The sequence below is a fragment of the Odontesthes bonariensis genome, chromosome 22, assembly GCF_027942865.1.
Source record: "Odontesthes bonariensis isolate fOdoBon6 chromosome 22, fOdoBon6.hap1, whole genome shotgun sequence".
In the NCBI taxonomy this organism is placed as follows: Eukaryota; Metazoa; Chordata; class Actinopteri; order Atheriniformes; family Atherinopsidae; genus Odontesthes; species Odontesthes bonariensis.
This window is the reverse complement of record NC_134527.1, coordinates 20,412,758-20,431,874: the sequence shown is the minus strand read 5'-3', so window position 1 is coordinate 20,431,874 and position 19,117 is coordinate 20,412,758. Positions and strand designations below refer to the sequence as shown.

At 38.4% G+C, this 19,117-nt stretch overlaps 2 protein-coding genes across 3 annotated transcripts in view; one reads left to right on the top strand and one right to left on the bottom strand.

The window, feature by feature from the left end:
- The window catches only part of LOC142373353 (uncharacterized), a 314,679-nt gene that overhangs the window by 137,235 nt on the left and 158,327 nt on the right, over positions 1 to 19,117 (top strand). The window lies entirely within an intron of this gene.
- The window catches only part of fibcd1b (fibrinogen C domain containing 1b), a 115,935-nt gene that overhangs the window by 37,503 nt on the left and 59,315 nt on the right, over positions 1 to 19,117 (bottom strand). For both annotated transcript variants that reach the window (XM_075455373.1, XM_075455374.1), the window contains one exon: positions 6,331 to 6,427. In XM_075455373.1, the coding sequence (XP_075311488.1) occupies positions 6,331 to 6,427 (97 nt within the window). The remainder of the gene's footprint in view (positions 1 to 6,330; positions 6,428 to 19,117) is intronic.

Below are 19,117 nucleotides of genomic sequence, written 5' to 3'. Positions count from 1 at the left end.
GTACATGGTCAGATGAGCGGATGGCAACAGATATGAAATGAAAAAGTCTTAGGGCAACAAATTAATATCAATTACTGTCATCAGAAGTTACAAACACAAGTATACACACACAAAAAAAGAAAATCAGGAGTGTAATTAGGTCTGCTGATTGAACTGTTTTTGCTCAATTTGATGAAATTGGGCATGGTTAAAGAATGTTATATATTTTTATTTAAAACCAAAACTGTTATTTTTTTCAGTTAAACACTGATATAATCTAATAAGATAATATTTGAACTAAAACTTTGAATCTTTCTGATTATTCCAAACCAATTAACTTGCACATTAGGAATATATCTGGTTTATCTGTCTATATCTAACTGAAATACAACCAAGTATCGAACTGAATGGGTTCTACATACACTTTGCAGTCTTCACACAATTATTTCGTCAACAGGAATTGAAGTGACCCTCTAAACTAACATCAAAACCGTTTGAGAAATTGTTTTCAAAACACTACAAAAACATTTCAACATCACTCTATAGATAAAAGTTTAATAGAAAAAAGGACCCTAATCAAAAAAAAAACACATGAAAAAGGACAAATGTGAGAATGTGTGGTTTCAGCATTCGAATTGTATTTCATAGTTTTCCATTGCATAATAGATCAATTGACAACTACATTTTAAGATTTTAAGTTCAGCTCTAAACATAACAGAACACGTTCTGCTATTGCAGTAGGACATCTGGAAATCTAGGTTGGTCTCTTTGGGACTGAATTAAACCATTTCAGACCTATATTACAGGTAGACGAGTCTTCATCACCCTCGGCAACCAGGCATTTAATAGATTTGATAGTGACAATGTAAGTGCTTTGACCCACTTTTATTCTCTTTATACTTTCTCCTTTGGGGGAATTGTTCATCAGTGTGTTAGTTTTTACATTTAGACATACAACATCCATAAATTATATTTTTGTGATATATTTTTGTGATGGTGCCAAGAAAGAAAGTAAGAAAGTACCAAAAGATAAATTTATGCTTGCCTGTAGGGCAAAGCAAGAAACATAGCCAAATAACAGAAAAAAAAACAACATATTCAACCTGAAAACTGTAACTTCATTTTCAGTGAGTAACAGTCTTAGCATAAATCCCTTTCAAAGGAAGAAAGCCTATAATTTCCTCTTAATACAACTGCCGCTGTAATTAAAATCTTCAACAAAAATTGCATCCAGGAAAACAATAAAACGAAATTGGTAGGGTTATGACATAGTGATTTGGAAATTCGACAAAATCACACTCACAGCACCATTCAAATTGCTCCAGAGAAGGTTTGACTACATATTTATCAAAACTTGCTTATCAAAATCAAGGGGCAATAAAACTGTCTGGCTCCAATACATTAATCCTCTCATTAGGCCTTCTTATACTTGGGGTTTCAAATACCTGGTGTCTTGGGTAAGTATGTGTTTTGTCCTTGGAACTTGACTGATCAGTCATGGCAATATAAAACACCAACAGCATATGTCAAGGTATCTTATGAAGTGGCCGGAAAGAGCCTAAAACCTATTTACTTTAGGTTCGCTCGCTGTTTGGTTAGGTTTAGGGGTTACAACTACACGGTTATGTTTTCACATATAAAATGCATAAATAGGTTTAGGAGAATATTATCCTTGGGTTCAAAATAAAACCCCTTCATCACCTTAAACCAGCTATTAAACTGGATGCCACATTGGTTTCCTCACCTGTGCCATGATGTCAAAACAGACAGCACAAAGCTAGCTTCTCACATCATTTAACACCCTGTGAAAGAAATAATTCCCACCTTAGACATGTTACATGGTGCAAGAACAGGTATACTGTACATGTCATGAAGTGGTAATTCAAAAGGTACTACTGCTATTTATGTCAGTGTACCATCCAAAAAAATTTGAAACTGTTATTTTCCAATAAATTATTTCATAAGTTTGATGTAACACAGTGACAGTGGCAACTTTCAGAAAGAATGTAGGATTGTGGGAAAACGTTTTGCTCTTAATGTTTGGTTTCTCACTATTGCTGCTTTTCTCATCATGACACATATGATCACTATCATTGTGTACCAGAAGTTCAATACATTTAAAGAAAATAAGCAGCCTTTTAAGATGATGAGAAATGTACAGAGCTTCAGAGGCAGTGGGTGGTAAAAGTGAGCAATGTTGCTTATAGGGGAAGTAGCTGCAATGAATTTCTGTCTAGGCTACAGGCAAGCATGAATCCATTTTTCATTTTTTGCCCAAAGGGTAATCGATGATGGGGGTGACGAGACAACAGCACAAACCGAATGATCAAGGGTACTCTCAAAGGTTCAAAGTAGCCTGCTGGCTCATTCAAATTCAGTCTGTTAAATCTTGAGCCTGCCATATTCCCACCGTGTTTCTACAACATACCACGGGGATATCTCACTGACGCGCAAGCCATGTTTTTTTATTATGGGCCGTACACTGTAATGGCCCTGGGTCAGCAAACAAACCTAGATCCCCGTTAATTCATATAAACTCTGCAAACGCTATAAACTACCCAAGCATGCCTACGTCTATCAGGGACACAGTGTGGAGGTGTCAGAACCCAAACCACACAGACTCATATCATGATCAGAATCTGCAGTCCAGTCTTCTTACAGGACGTGAATAGTTCATTTCTATGACTCATGCTTGGATCATGTTTTGCCAGGATTACAGATATGAAAGAAAAGAAGAAAAAATTACATTCACAAGATAAAAGTAATATTTGTTCCAGTATTTGGTTACTTTAAAATAATTTCATACTGCTGGTAATTTTTTTTTTTACATAGTCAAAGTTCTATGGTGTGCAGTCCGAAAATATTGCAAAGCATTGCTATTCTTTCTATTGCATTCAGCACCACTGGGCATTACGTTGGAGCTCTTAGGATTCTCCATCTGAAAAGAGTCATATCAGTGTTATTTCTTCACTGTTTGAGTGAGGCAGTTTTCAGCTAAAAAAAAAGGAGGAAAGTCTGAAAAGGTACACGCTCTTAACTGGACTCTGGCATTTTGATTTTACCGTGTAGCACGTGATCTCACCTCCTCTGCTCGTTGCAAATGGAACGGAGAAGCCCAACAATTTCAAAGAGAGGGGTCTCACATGCAATAACATTCGCGTGAAGCAGAACAGCTTACCAAAATCTAAAACAGAATGGCTTGGATTTGTAACGTTTAAGGCCTGAGTCTCGGTTGGGACTAATACTTATTGGCATTATGTTTACATGCAAAATGATATCCTGATATTAACCAGATTAAGACTTCATTCTGAATAAGGCATTTAAACGTAATTTTTCTCAGTGTTTCAGTCTTAGTAAGGTATCATTGTGTAGACATGTTTACACCTGAATTGCATTATTATGTCCTACTGGAGTTTGCATAGCTTCTGCGACAAACACAGCTGTTTTACAAAGCAGGCTCTGGGCTCCAGAGTTGCCAGGTCTGCTTATCATGAACGGCTTTGGAATTGTTTTTTTTAGGAAAACTCATTTTCATTGATGTGGTAGCTGCTTTTTTTTAATCGCAAAACTTCAGTGTAGAAAAGGAAAGCTGTATTGAGAAGAACGATAAAATTTTAGGGCGAGGGGGAAGCTAATGCTCTGTGTTTTGAAGGATATATGGATATAATTTAGACTTTGGATGGGCACGTGCGTTGCAATTATGTGCATGTATATTTATTGTGGGTATAAAACATTAATCTGACTATACTTATTATATTAAGGACTTTGAATGGAGTCTCTACTCTGCGACTCATGTAAACATGATAATCAGGATAGTGTCTTATTTAGATGAAGGATAATTGTTAGAATATCACTGTGCACATGCTCATAGGTAGCAAGCAGCTACTTTGACAAAAATATGAAAAAAGCAAGAGCTAAACCAAGCCAAACCCACAGTGTTGTAATAAAGTTTTTTTTTACCATCATATTAGCCACCATCTCTTGTAAAATATTACTAAGAATTGAATGTTGAAAGGAAGTTGAACACAGTAAGTGGGGTTACTTTCCTGAGGTTGAAAGTTTGCAGCAATCCATACTAGTCCTGCTTAACTTCTCAAGCAGTAACACTGTTAAGAATGTTTGTTTTGCTCAGTAGGTTTGATTTAATTAATGTCACAGGGATCTTTTCAGACGAGTGAGCCACTTGTTCGTGAGTTGTGTCTGACTCATGTGGTCTGCAGACAATTGTAAATTCAGCGTTGCATTTTCCATCAGTTGAAATTCCACTTGTATTTCTTGATCATAGTGAAAGAAAGCAAAATCCAACAAATCTTTTAAAGACTCTGAATTTACAGTCTGCCCACACACGCACTTACTGATGTCGACATTGCTGCGCTCAGAGTCGTGTGTGTGTGTGAAGGTGAGCTTTAATCTACAGAGCTGATGGGAGACAATCTCAGCAATGGTGTGGCGTGTCCATGACCTTGACCATGACCAAGTTTGTGTTCTTACTGAAATAGACTTTTTCAAGCTCTAATTACTCTGCCAGTGTGATCTTGAGCAAACTACAAAGACACACATACCTACTCAACATGGACTGGGCTCATTAACATGGCTGCTCAGACCAAATCGCCCCAGGAAATAACATTTATGCTGATGCATAGCATATTTGAGGCTGGCATTTATGTGTAAGCAGATGCAATGGGCAGAAATGCAAACATAGGATTATGAAATAGCTCACCAACCCAATATTTTTCCAGTGAATACCATTTGAGAACTTTCTTGTTCAATGACACGTTTTACAAGGTCATATGCAAAGTTTTTTTTCTGTGTAGCTATGTTTGAAGTTGTGAGTCATCACAGGAAAGCATCTCACCAACTTCAAAGTACTGTCACATCACAACTTGAGTTTTCCATGAATTACACAGCAGTCACAGTATGTGCGACATGTGTTGAGTGGGAGCAGCCCTGAAGATTCTAGCATCAAGTCTTAAAGAGGTGATGCTTCAAAAGTGGGAAACTTTTACATATCATCATGCTCTTTCACCCATGAAAATCCTCTTTTAAGATTTTTGCTCAGTTTGATTTCAGATCCATGTTTGTCCACTGAAATGGACTAATGCATAAATGAAGAAGAAAACACTATTGTTGGACTGATGAACGTTACCGTAGATGTTTGGGTAAACTGTAAGGGGATAACAGTTGAGATGATGCAGTCATTACTGATATCACATAGAGATGCTGATTATGATGGTGAAAATGGTAATGAGATGTTGTCCTCAGCTGGAGTCGTCTCTAGTTTAGCAAGCTATCAATGATTTAACTTCCATGTGTGCTTGTTATGTCATAGATTTTCCTGCTTAACACATGATGTAAGAAACCAGTTCTCAAACTTTGACTCCTGCTAACTGAAAGTTAAATTCAAAGATACTCCTGAGCTGAGAAGTCATGTGTTTCTATACTCTTTGAGAAAGTCGCGTTAAGTTTAAGTGCTTTAAATATGTTGGTGGTATCACCGGTGCCACTCTGTTAAATAGGGCTTATTGCACCCAAGTAGGAAGCTGTCTCTGAGCTATAAAAATGACCATGGCAGACAAGTCCCCGTTATGAAGAAATATGCTGATAAATTTAATGAGAAGTGGTGAGAAGATGACAAATTTGGCTTTGGAAAAGTTGCTAATTTCACAGCTGAAAACATTTGCCTACTGGCATCCTTTGCTTGTCAAATTTGAGGACTAATATGTCATGCTGCCAGCAAGAAATTGGACAAGCAACCTCTGAGAAATATTAATTTCAAGCAGACAGAGACCACTGAGAAGTTATAAAGCTATAAAGGGAAATGATTCTTTTATGTGTTTAAAGTATGAAGAAAAAAAATATTGTCATTGCATTTGTGGTCTTTTTTGCACGAGTTGTTTTGTTGGGCTGAACAGATTTAATTTGGTGCAATGTTCTTTGTCTCTGTTACTTCAGTGCATTTTTTTTCTAAATTGCTTCAAGAATACAGTGACTAAAGAATTCTTGATGACACGAAGGGTAAAAGTTAACAAATCTCTGTCTGTCTACCACTTTTTGGGGGTCCCTTGATTTTGCTCCAACACTTGCCAGCTGTTAGTTAGTGACTTTATGTTTCCTCTGGTTTGAGTATGAGTGCTGTGCTGTGATTACTTGCCAAAGTGGCTGTTGTTTGGTGGTAGTTTACTGTTATAAAAATTGTTCTCATCACAAAGTGTAACTGCTTTTTCACCAAAATTGACATCATGTGTGAAATTGACTCTCCAGGATTTGACTTGGCATTGTTTTGCAAGCCTCGGTGCACACACGTGTTAGCCGTACATGGTTGGCCAAACAAGGCCTAAATGAGCCACTTACCAAGAAAGTGTTCACCGGTGATTTTGCCAAATCCCTCTCGGTAAGACTCCCATCCTCTAAAAAAGCTGACCGAGCCGTCCTCCCTGCGCTGAATCACCTACATAGTCAAGACAGCAAGACGAGAGACAAGGGGTCAGATGAGATTCATCTCACACAGTGTGTTTAATCATCCTTTGTGATGAGTCACTCCATCCCACTGTTGGTCGCTGAGCTCTAGAAGAACTAAACTGAATTAACTCATAAATGCTTGCTCTTTCAAAAATGAATAATGAAAAATTCTATCTTCACTAAAAAGACACTTTGCCCGAGGCTAAAAAAAAGGAGTTATTTACAACTTTTCATCAAATTACCATGGAGTCTGCAGATTTGTAATCCCAGAAAAAAGATGGTATTCATAGAACAACAATACCAAATACACAAACAAACACAGATGATGTTTCTTATCAATTGTATCATATGTTTCCATGATTTTGTGGAGAAATTAAGTGTGGGGGGGCTTAAAGAAAATTCAGAATGAGAAACAAGGGAAATATTAGTTAATTGTTACTCACAATTTAGCAAGCCCCTGTGCACAAGCATCCGTATCATCCAATAAAATACTCTATTAAAAATGCTGATGTGACAAGGTACAGATAAGGGGAAATTGGAAATGTGCACCCCAAGAGGAAATGCAGATGGAATATTGTCTAGGACTCAGTGGTGGGGGGGCTGTGATGATGTTCAAGTGACAAAAGAATTTCCTTGAGCTGGTACATATTTAGCATGACTAATCCCCTAACATACTACAAAGTACCAGATGGCACCAACAGCCATATTTGCTTTTAAAATCCACATAAAAGAAAACAAAATTCTGCAGAGCAGTAGTAAAATAATCATCCCAATTACCCCCACCAAGTGTCTTCTCATGATCGTCTTAATCATCATTACTGTATCGTCATCACTTATCCATATCATCTTGGCATACATCTTCTCTCAGAGATCATCTTCAAACATATTATTCAGCTTGTCTACTGCAGTCCAATGAATGCTGGATTTTCAAGATAAAATACGCATACAGTACCAAAGATAAACAGTTCAGACAATGAGCCAACACAGACGAGCCCATTCTAACTCTGATGGCATCTAGAGCCTTTGGTATCAGAAATCAAAAGAGAAGAAAACCCTTTATTGAATGCACTAGTTGTGGAATAATGTGTTTTAAAGAAGAAAAATTCACATATAAATGTAGTATATATCAGTTCAGCAGTGAAAACATCAGAGGGATATCACTTCGTGTTTGGTAGAGTTCTTCAAGTTCTAATGCTGTGTTTTCAGGATTTTCCATCTTGATGATTTTACCTGTTCAACCTACATTTTATCTTCTAAAACAAACATATAACTATTTACGAAGACAGTAATTCAAAAATCCAAAAAGCTTAATCCCATAAACTATTAACCTCAGTTAAATATTTTCACTGTGCTCATAAATGACATCACTTAGGCCACATGGGCCCATCTTAATACGTTCATTACTGCAACTACATTACATTTGCTCCTGATTAAACCAATTAAAAGACTCCACTCAAAAAGAAAAGGAGAAAAGAAAAGAGAAAAATGGCCAATATAACAGTGAAACCAATCCACTATCACTTTGTTACTCGTATATCAGCAGGGTGCCCAAAGTCTGTGAGCAAATGTAGGGTCTTGCCCAGCTGCTTTTCCACTGATTACCTATGTTAAGTAGTGAGATTTACATGAAGAATTTGTGCATAAAACGTTTCCTAAAGGCAATGAAGCAAGTATTTCTCCTTCAAATAATGACCCTCCTTATCTTACTCCCAGCCGTTTCTTACCCCTCCTCCTCCCGACGGTCATATGAGCTGAACTAGAAAAGACAACAAATTGATAATGCTATGCTGGCTCTTGGTGCATTAACAGAAGTTTTGAAGGCAAAATGGCAAAAAGGGCTGCCTTAACCCAAAGAACCTCTTTTTTAGAAATTTATGTCAGAGGGCTTTTGGCTTTGTCGGATTACAGTCAGTTCTCAAGAGAATGTGATAGATAATCATATCTTCAACCACTAATTAATTCAAATCATCTGTGGTTTTTCAGAATTATAATACATGGCAATCAGTCACATTTTTAAAGCTTTGAAAATGACAAATCCTATCTTACATTGTACTTTATGGAGAGCCGCCTGACTTCTGACTCCTGACTCCTGACTAATGAAAAACTCCTTGCACTAATACTGACACTTTTCCACTGACACAGATATACCTCAACAAATTCTTCAAAATAAATGATAGGAGACATACTCATAATGGAGGTATGATTTTAGTCTTTATTAGGTCATGTATTAAAGGTCAGCAGACATCCATCCTTGAAGCTAGCCTCTTTGTCTCATGTCTCCTTCACACAGTGGTTCTGTCATATTGGTGTAAAAAAAGAAGTCCTCATTAAGCCGCCGCTGCTTTTAGTCAATTGCGGAGACGAGACAGAGGGGACTCAGCACTGAATTGGTGTGTGCCTACAAACAGCAGAATCAGGTGAGCACCAGCAGCTCATCAACTTTGATTCCCCGTTCCGATTCTGTCTTTACAAACTGTACACAGATGCTCAACAAAGGCACATTGGTCCTGCTCTGAATGGTACATGTGAAAAGACCTAGGTTAGCATCGTAATTTGAGGGTTGTGCGCGACCAGCTACCTGCCACCTTGAATCGTTTAGGCAGTGAGAAACTATCCAGTCACATGCTTTACAGCAGCAGGTAAACCAACAGCGGCAGTATAGTTCACTTTTAGGTCACCCTTCTTGTGTTGCTTGCCATCGTTTCCTTCATGATAAGTCTCTCTCTGAGACTGGTGAGGTTCTCTGAGGTTTAATTGTATGTTGACCCTGAAGGTGAGAATCTCTGTGTGCGTGTGTGTGTGCTCCCATGAAACATAGAGCTTACTTGGACAATCATTTTCCTTCACATGTTCCAACAAGTAAAACAAGTGCTCAGGAGGTCGAAGGAGGGATCTTATTGAGGAGTCGATGAACATGGTGGGAAAGTACAAAAGATACATTTTACAGTATGTTTTTTTATGTTTACAAGTGTCAGTCCAGACTGTGCATTGTTCTAATGTACAACATTATAAACCTTAATACAGCTCAGTAAAGACATAGGTGTATATTTATGTTCTCACCAGTGCACACAGTCTGTCTTCCTCTTTGCATTTCGTATTTTCCCTTAAGTTTTTTTGTTTTGAAAGGCTGTTTGGCCACACGAGTCTGTGTAAAAGCAAGAATTTTTTAGGCTTTCCTCAACAGAATAACCTACTTTTTTCAGTTTGAAAGACATTTAAAAAACAAAGGAAAATGAGAAATCGGAGTCTGTTTTCACCTGGATCCTTTAAAGTTAGAGTTAGATTCCGCGGCTCCAGAGTGACACTCCATTATAATCTAAGATCACACATTTAAGCTTAAATGTATAAATAATGTATTTCAAGTATATGTTCAGTGCTGGGGCTGCATGTGTATAAAAATCCAAACAGGTCTTTTTCTTGGGCCTTACAGCATTTTTGTTCCTACATGTTTCTGATAAATGCAAGTTTGATATGTTTTTTTTTTTTTTTTTAAACAAGCAATGAAATCTTGTATATCGTCAAGGAAAAAGATTTGAGGTCTGTACTTGATTAGAAATTGTACCTGTCTGAACTTTTATGTTTAAGTTATCAAGTACATTAAAAGTGTTGTGGGAAACAGTATTCTGTTCTGAAAACTTTGTATTTGTTTTATTGCAAAAAAATATTATACCCAGCACCTTATTTCATGAAGAAACACATGCTAACCCTCTTTATTGGCTATCATGAATATTCTAATATTATACCTACTTGAATCTCCCACATCTCACATTTTTTTGGAACTGGGAAAACAGACCACATCATGTATACATTTATGCTGACCTATACATTATGTTTATTCATAAAACCTTTCTTTCAATAGCTGGCCAGAATAGTGGAAGAGAAAATTGTTTGAGCCACAAAACACCTATTCAGTTTTATCATCAAGAGAAGTAAAAAAAAAAGCCATCTTGTTCGGAATGTCTCTATGAATTTACATGCATTTTTATGGTTCTGCACTGTTTACTGTGGCTCAAATGCCTCCGTTTTATTGAGCCTCTGCTGCTATGGTATCTCACCAATCTGCTACACAAACATTCCAACTGACAATTCCTTACACACGGTATCTGGCTCGAGTGCTTTACCTGACATCAAAGTTGTTTTAGTGAAGGTCAGAAGCTATTTCTATGTGGGGCAGGGGATGCTCCAGCCATAGACAATCTGAGATCTGCAGATGTGACAGAGTGGTCCCTTTACTTAAGGGCTGAGCAAAATTTCTGTACGTTCACATACACAACTTTAAGTACTTCACTTTCCAAAAAACTGAGCTAGAAAATCATAGTGATGGCAAGCTATGTTTATTTTGGTGTACTCCTAGCAAAATATGTCCACTTCTAGATGTATGTTTATTCTTCTGGTGTGAAAAAGGAGGATTGGATAGTGTAGTGGTAAGATTGCCACCTTTCATGTGGGTGACCTGGGTTCAAAACCCTACTACCTCCAGTAGGGGTCAATAGGCAAGACACCCTTACCCTATCTGCCTACCAGTACAAGTCGCTTTGGATAAAAGCACCTGCCAAATGCATAAACATATATATATATATATATATATGTATGTAATACAAATAGTCAGATCAAGTATTCTGTACAAAGTAAAACATGCTTAAATCACAAAGAATAAAGCTGTATTTCCAGTATGATTTGGCACATCTTTAATGCTTTTCCTCAATGTATAGCAAAAAGATAAAGATGTATATTTTATGTTCATAGTTTTTCTTCCTTTCTTTGGATTTATTGTACGACCACATACACTCTGCTCATCAATAAAACTATTGAAATGCCATCATTAGAGCGTAGATCTTTCTTAACTTTACTCAGTTGAGAAGGCTTCTTCCTCCAGGAGCTATTCCAGACAGCACAGAGGCAGGGAGGCCATCCAGATGATGTAAAGTACCTTTGAGGGGGACAGTGGTTGCTATAACAAGTTCTGTCAGAATGTCTGTGTCAGCAAGTCACTATAAACTAAGTATTAGGCATTAAAAAGTCCTTTGTGTTGTTCCACCCGAGTCAAGGGAACTCTGTGACAGTTTTTCAAAAAGAGCGAGCCCAGAGCTAAAGCACTACAACCCCTCACAGCACATCAAATAAAGACAAAAAAGTAATAATCTATGTGGAAGAAACACTGGAAAAAATATAAATACATTGCACAAAATAAAATAATGCCAAAAAAACTCAACAAAGAACACAGCAATTTGAAAATGTTGAGTTTTAGACAAAGTTTTTAAGCATTTAATAGTATTGACCAAGGACCGTTAAGTGGAAAATCTGCAATCCTTAATGACCATCTCACCCAACACTTGCTCTTGGGCTATAACACTGGCATGATCACATTAAGCTCCCTGTAATCTCTGTAGTAGATGAAGGCTACTTAACAAGCAGCCTTAAGCTCTTCAGCAGGCTTTCTGTCAACTACAGGGAGCCTGCAGCATGCACAGACGGACACCCTGACTGACAGACCAGAACACAGGAAAGAATCAACACAAGCACTCCAAAGCTAATTCTGAGAGATTTACAATCTGGCATGTCACTGGGTGGAAAACAGGAAATGTGCCAATAGCTTGTTATCTCCTGGCATATACGCACTGTGAGCACACTATGTTTGTATGTTTGGTGCACTGGCAACAGATGTCACTTGATGATGCTCTACACTGACTACCGAACAATAACTGTTAACATTTCCACATGGTGACAAAATGTGAGTGGAGAGAATCGAATTCAAATGAACAAAGAAAATAAATAAATAAAGACAACCCAATTAAACTCATGAGGAAAAATAATACCATCTGCATATGAGTATAAGAATATAAAGATATATATTCATTATAGAGGTTCACATATTTTTGCCACAAATCAAATTGTAATATTGGATTATTTTTATATATATTTTTTATTTTTCTTATTAATTTATTTTTCTATCATTTGTTTGACTGGATTCCTGCATTCAGTTTTTAGAGTAGGAAAAGTCAGACACAAATAGAAAATTTAAACAAGATGGACCTAAAAATAAATAAATGAAGCAAGCCTTGAGGCTAATACAATCAGCTCTATGAAGAAGATAGATCAAAGCGGTCTGGCAGAAGGATTGCGAACAATTTGATTACGTTGTTGAGAGTATTGATGATATGGTGACAAATCCAACACTCTCTGATGAAAGTGCTCATAAATCCACAGTAGTCTGCACAATTGCTATCTTCAAAGAGGACTGGAAACATCTGTTGGTGAGGGTTTTATAATCCTATCAGAAAGACAGATGTGCTCTAAACACAGTAGCAGCAGGCAACGAAGAAAGGACAGAGAAACACAATCTGCAAACACCCTGTCTCTCTATCACCCTCTCCTTCATGCACACATTAAAACAAATTCTGCATTTACATGTACTTAGGATTGGTCCTGGCTTCCAGCAGCGATCTGATTACTACAACATAATATAAACAGAAAGTCATCTTTTTCTTTTGGGGTTAAGGGATGAAGGGAAAATGGGTTAATACAGGTAGATCGCTGCTAAGTCATGTAAACATTCTTAAAAAAAAAAAGCCCAAGGCAGCTCAGGACTTCAGCATCACAGAGACAAGAAAGGATAACAGAAAAGTCATAATATCCAAATCACTAAAGCCTCTATCTGGGTGAAAAAAAAAATCTCTAAGTAACTGACTGAGTCACAACTGATGGCAGGCTTTTATAAAAAATGAAAACAAGACAGTCCATAGGCATGCTACCCAGATAAGAAAGAATGTTCAATCATAACATGGCCCACATCTGCAGTTCCCATTGCTCATGTTCGAATGACACCATTGTCTAATGCAATTTCGTCTTGTAGCCACATATCTACCTGTCATAGCCCAAATCTACATTTTCTTTGGGTCTTTGGGCCAGAGCTGGCTTTCAGAACTGTAGCAGTAAACCATGTCAATGCTGGCTTATGACATTTGGGCCGCATGTGTCCCTCAACGCATGTTGTAACCTAAGCTGGGCTCAGCTCATGATTCTTGCCCCACATAACACTCACCAGTGCTGCAACTTAGGCCTAAGTGCCAAAAGTAGCTCATATTAGACCTTAATGTGTCTACTCGATGAGTAGCAACTATTTTCTAACACTATCACGCTGACATATTCACTGTGATGAGGCGGGCTAACATTTATTGGTTTTATTTTGGAAGAAGATTCAATGACAACAACTCTAGGTGTTGGAAACTGAAAGGAATTCCAGAGTCAGGTTCTATGGAGATCTATAAAATTCACAAAATTCACCATTCAGAGATTTTTTTGATCAGCTCGATGTGATTGAGAAAATATTACAAAACCAAAGTCATTCACCTTGGCACAATTTTTCTACAGAATTTGATGGAAATCCACCCAAAATTAGTTTATAAATATAACATTCATATCCAAGTCCAACATCAGTGATAGGCCACAGGGAATGAGGGTATTTTAAGGTAGGGATATTGGCCAACTGTCATTTTTCTGATTAATCAACGCTCTTCCTACAACTAAATGTGACCAGTTGTTTATTTTTAAATCACACACATCATCCATCAGCTTTACAAAGGGTTCACCCCTTATGTTTTCACCAAATCAGAAATAGAGAGGTATTTGTTCACTTTTTCTCGCCTCCTTTACATGCAGCAGTGCGATTGCTAGAATTAATTTTGGATGAATCAGAAGCAAAGGAGAAAGCCAGTGAGAGCACAGCACGATTCAGGCTGTTGGAGCGCAGGTGCTTGTCTTCCATCATTATGTCATGGTAGTTAATAAACCCATTGATTGCTTGTTGATATAAAAGAAACAATCAGCTGTCCTGCTTGCTTACTCAGAACAGACTGGGAAATATGTTCATTAGGTACTAAAAATTACAAGGCAAATTTAAATGACAGCCACAGTAACATGATATGAAGACATAACTTTACTTTGAAGATACCATTCTCTGACCACAAAAAAGAGAAGAAATACACTATCTTCCATAACCAGTCTTTAACAACTGATCTTACTTATTTTCTGTATACAGGGAAACAGCTGCATCTTCAGAGTCTAAGGTACTGTAATCTCAGATTACAGTATAAATTATAGTTTGGAATTGTAGACGACATTGGTCTTTGGATGTTTGGCAAATACAAACTTTGAAATTCAATTTATTGGCTTATATGGCTTCTTTCAGTGCTGGGAACACACACACCTCTGACGCTGGGAGTCTTATTTGTGTGTCTGCTCATATAACGGAGAGGAAAATGTAAAATTGCTGAATGTCACTGCATCAGTCCTCTTAGAGCTGTCTAACCTTTCCCCACGTAACCTTCAACCAGCTCTAATGGCACTAATATCCTAAAAGACATGTCTGACACAATACCTGTGATTATGCTACCAGCACCATGGACAGCATATGCTCTCTCAGCACCACACACTATCTGTCCGTAACAGTTACGGATGGTACAGATAAAAGCATACATCATCATGCAGGAATATAAATAACAAATACATTTGCATCTGATTAAAGAAATGCACAAAATCTGAAGACGAGGAAAACAATTGTATCTTGAACAAGTTGAACTCTAAAACTTCCTATTCTCAGGCCCTTCAAAACATTTTGAGATAAGAGGAAGTGGCACAAACACCCATTCTGGATTTGTTATATTATTTTTTTTCAAACCAATAAACTACCAGATAAAATATTGAAGAACCTCTGAACCACAGAGATACTGAAAAGCCTATACCGTACACTCTGAAATGCTCAAAAGGCACTCCAAACCTCTAAAGGGGTGATAGAACATGCACACAATCATACATTCAATCTCAAACTTTTACATTTCAGTTCTTAGCTGAATTGAATATTTGAGAGTGATTGCAGTGCTTCTGATAAAAGCACCATTTGATAATGCAGACGTGCACAGCACTCTGATATATCTACTCTCATTCATTATTAATGGCATTGGTCATTTTTAGTCCCTTCCTTTTAACAAATAAAATAGTAATAATAGAAGACGAGGCTGTATTTAAATGGCTTTTGAAATCTCGTTTTACTGCAACATGTAGTCCCCTTGCCCAATAGTTTTCTCAGTAAGAGGTTGTTTATGTACTGCTTTTAGTAATTGTGTCTGACAATGAGAAACTGTAAGAACAAAAGAACACAAATTTATTGTCCGCAGATATGAGTGATTCTCTCTTTCTCAGGTGTTTTAAAGTGATATTGCTGCGGACTGAAGAATATTGCCAAACTGATTTTCTACAGGCAGATTGTGTGGTCGCCGATATGTCTCATTGTGTGTGATGAGGGGTGTGGGGCCTACTAATGACAGCTCTTTTCTTTTATGTCCAATCTGCCATCCATCCTTCCCACCTCTGTGGACAGTCTCCAGAGCCCGAGTTACGGCAGCGAAAAATACCGACCAATTTCCTCTAACAACCATTTACATCAATTTGTAATAATGTATCTTCTCTTCTCCTCTTAATTCAACATAACGTCATCCCTTCAATTTCTTTTAAGTTGATCAGTGGGGTATTTACTCTTAAAAAAAGGAAAAACTCATCTTATTTTTGCAATATGTCATGCTTTTTTAAAAAAAAATTCTGCACATATTACTTGAGACATATTTCTAATTTCTGTCATTATCTTTGCTGGAAGGGTTGAGTTGCTCTGCCCTTTTCCCCTTAAAATTCCCCAGAGGTGTTATGTTGGAATCAAGTCAAGTGACACAATAGGCCATCTCATGGCTTCCATGTTTTTCTTCTTTGGAAACATTCTGTGGTTGTGTCAGCCAGTATATTAGCACAGGCACCAACTCATCATTAGTGTTCCATGTCTGTGCTACATGGTCAAGGGCGATACATTTAATGTGGTACTCGTCTCCAGGTATGCACAAAAAGTGCTCGACCCCATCGAAGCAGAAAAAAAGAATTCCAGTGAGAGCCCCTTTGCCAGGTCTGGGGCAGAGCTATATTGTGCAGGTATTGTCCATGATGTTCATTTTGGGATTAAGGCCTCTGACGCTTATAGAATAACTGAATTTTACTCACTTCTATAAGTATATGGACACTCATTTTAATGCTGGTTATATTAATCCCAGAAAGTTAGTCAGCATATTTACATGGCACTAGAAAAGCAAACAGAAGAAGAAACGTTAGTCCAACCAAAACTGCACTTTTAAAATACACATGTACACGTTAGTTTGACCAAAATCGCATATCATTCTGTAAGACAGTAAGACGCCCATTAAGACTATGTGTCAGCTTGTGGTCACCCGTGCTTTAAAGAAATCCGAATTCTATAGGTGCATTTTCATTTGAAAAATTACTATTCAAATAACTCGTCTTCAAGACCTTGTCTGTGCAGTGATTTTGGCAATTTTAGAAAAGGTAAGAAACAGCAAAATACACCAATCAGCCATAACATTATGACCACCTGTACAATGTATAGTGTGCTCTCCTCATGCAGCTAAATGAGCTCTGACCAGCCAAGGCGTGGTCAAAGAACATCTGAAGGTGTCCTGGAGCGTCTCGTACCAGGAGCTTAGCAAAGGATCCTTTGGGCCCTGTGGGCAGTGGGTAGGGTCCTCGTGTATTGGACTTGCTTCCCGCAGATCCTGTCGGAGCCCATCAGATTGGCATCTGGAGAGTCTAGAGGTCAGAGGGACACCTCGGGCTCTTTGACATGCTTTTTAGCCCTTCCTAAGCTGTTTTGCAGGGCTCTGTGCTGTCCCTCTGCGGAATCCTGCTCGTTAGGGGAGCGGTGTTTTCATAATGTGTGGCTGTGGGCGGTGATTGGTCTGCAGAAATGTTTAGGGAGGTGTCAAAGTGAAATTCATGTGGGTCCCAGGATGCAGGTTTTCCAAGCAGAACATTGCATTGGATGAAGATGAAGTGTTGTTCATTTTACCTGTCAGTGGTTTTAATGTTATAACTGATTGGTATATATGGGAAAAAAAATGTCCACACAGTTCACAACTTTGTGATGTTGAACACCCTTTGTGCAATTCACTGATTAGGTAAACGTACTGATTTCTGTCTCAGTTGATAACAATTAGCTGTAGTAATGGTGGACCCACTCCATTAACACGTGTGATAGATATGAGCACCGTTCCAACAGCTGGAAAAGTGAGTTTAAAACTAAAGGCCTCAGTATGCTTCTCCATCGCTATCCGTCAATGCGTCTCCGTAGTCCATCCTTTCGAAGTTCTCCGTCGGGCTGTCGGATACGCAAGGCAATTCACCTCCCGATCAGTAGGCGTTGTTTACGACCCAGCCTCACGACTCTATCGTGATAGTCGTTGATTGATTGTTTACCTTCCGGCTCCGTTCCACTCCTCACAGTGAACGATGGTGACCGAGAGAGAAAGACTGTTGTTGGAGTTGGAGCTTGTTGAAATTGAAATACAAATAATTTTGTTTAAAAAATGGAGAAGGGAACGAGAGTGTGGCGGTGTTGTTGTTGTGAGAGGAGGGTACTAACTAACCGGAAAAGTGATTCCTGAAATGATGTTGTAAAATTAGCCGACCAATCACAACCCTTGCGGTCTCCGTCTCCTCGACGGATAGATAGAAATTTTGGCCGACGCACGCAAGCTACGGAGAGCGTCTCCGGGAGGGTCTCCGTCGACGGAGAAGGCTCTCCGTAGGCGACCACAAATCAGCCTTAATCCACATTTTATGGTATGTACTGTCTCCATGTGGATGTCATGCGCAGCCCGTAAAAAACGCAGGCGTGGCCTTTGGGTAAAAAATTGTGAGCTTTATTGAAATAAAGTATAAATCTACTGCGTGTAACTACAGGACAGATTTGATTGGTGATCTCCATTGAAGTAGATGTATTTAGGTAAGGGCAAGAGCAGGAACAGATACACGAAAAAAACTTTTCCTAAAGGTCATAATTGATCGATACTATAATTGTGCTGATTGAAATCTAACTCTAGAGCCACTTAAGATGGCTCCATTATTCCCAAGATCGCCTAAGGGACACCTTTTTACTGCTAATACAGCTATAGAGAAAGATTCTATTAAAGGGTATATTTGAAGAGCGCCACTTCAGAAAGTGGAGAAAAGTAAAATGGTGCTCCCCTATTGTGTTTTTTATGTCCTCATTTCACTCTCTCACTGTCAGATTCAGATATTTTCTTCAACCCCTCTCTTTGTCTCGTCTGAGTCCTGCTTTCTCCTCTGTTCCAAGTAACCTGCTCATCTCTCAGTCTGTCTTTAGCAGTCTCTGCAACAGTATGTCAAACTATGCTAATGAGGTGGCAGCATATGGCTCATTCCTTATTTAAGCCCAGCAGACAGTAAGCCACTCATCTCACCAAACATCTCGCTACCTGCTCCTGTTGGACTTCACGCTGATCTCTTAATGAGGCTCAAAGATTGTCGCAAGCAGCTCAACACACCAGGAAGGATCAGGAAGTGCTATGTTATCACCTGAATCTAAGCTGCTATGCAAATCCTTTCATTGAACGCAGTGCAAACACTGGCCGCTTAACACTGGCGCAGCCTTTAAAACTGGGGGGAAACATGAAAGCACACTTGCTCTCACGAACAATTTTTTTTCTTTAGGGCCAAACAAATTTGCTCCCAAAATTCATGCATGCATAGACGGACACACACAGACATACCTACTGACTGACAGCCCTGTACGCAGCTCTATTCCATCATGCGGTGCTAAGCACTC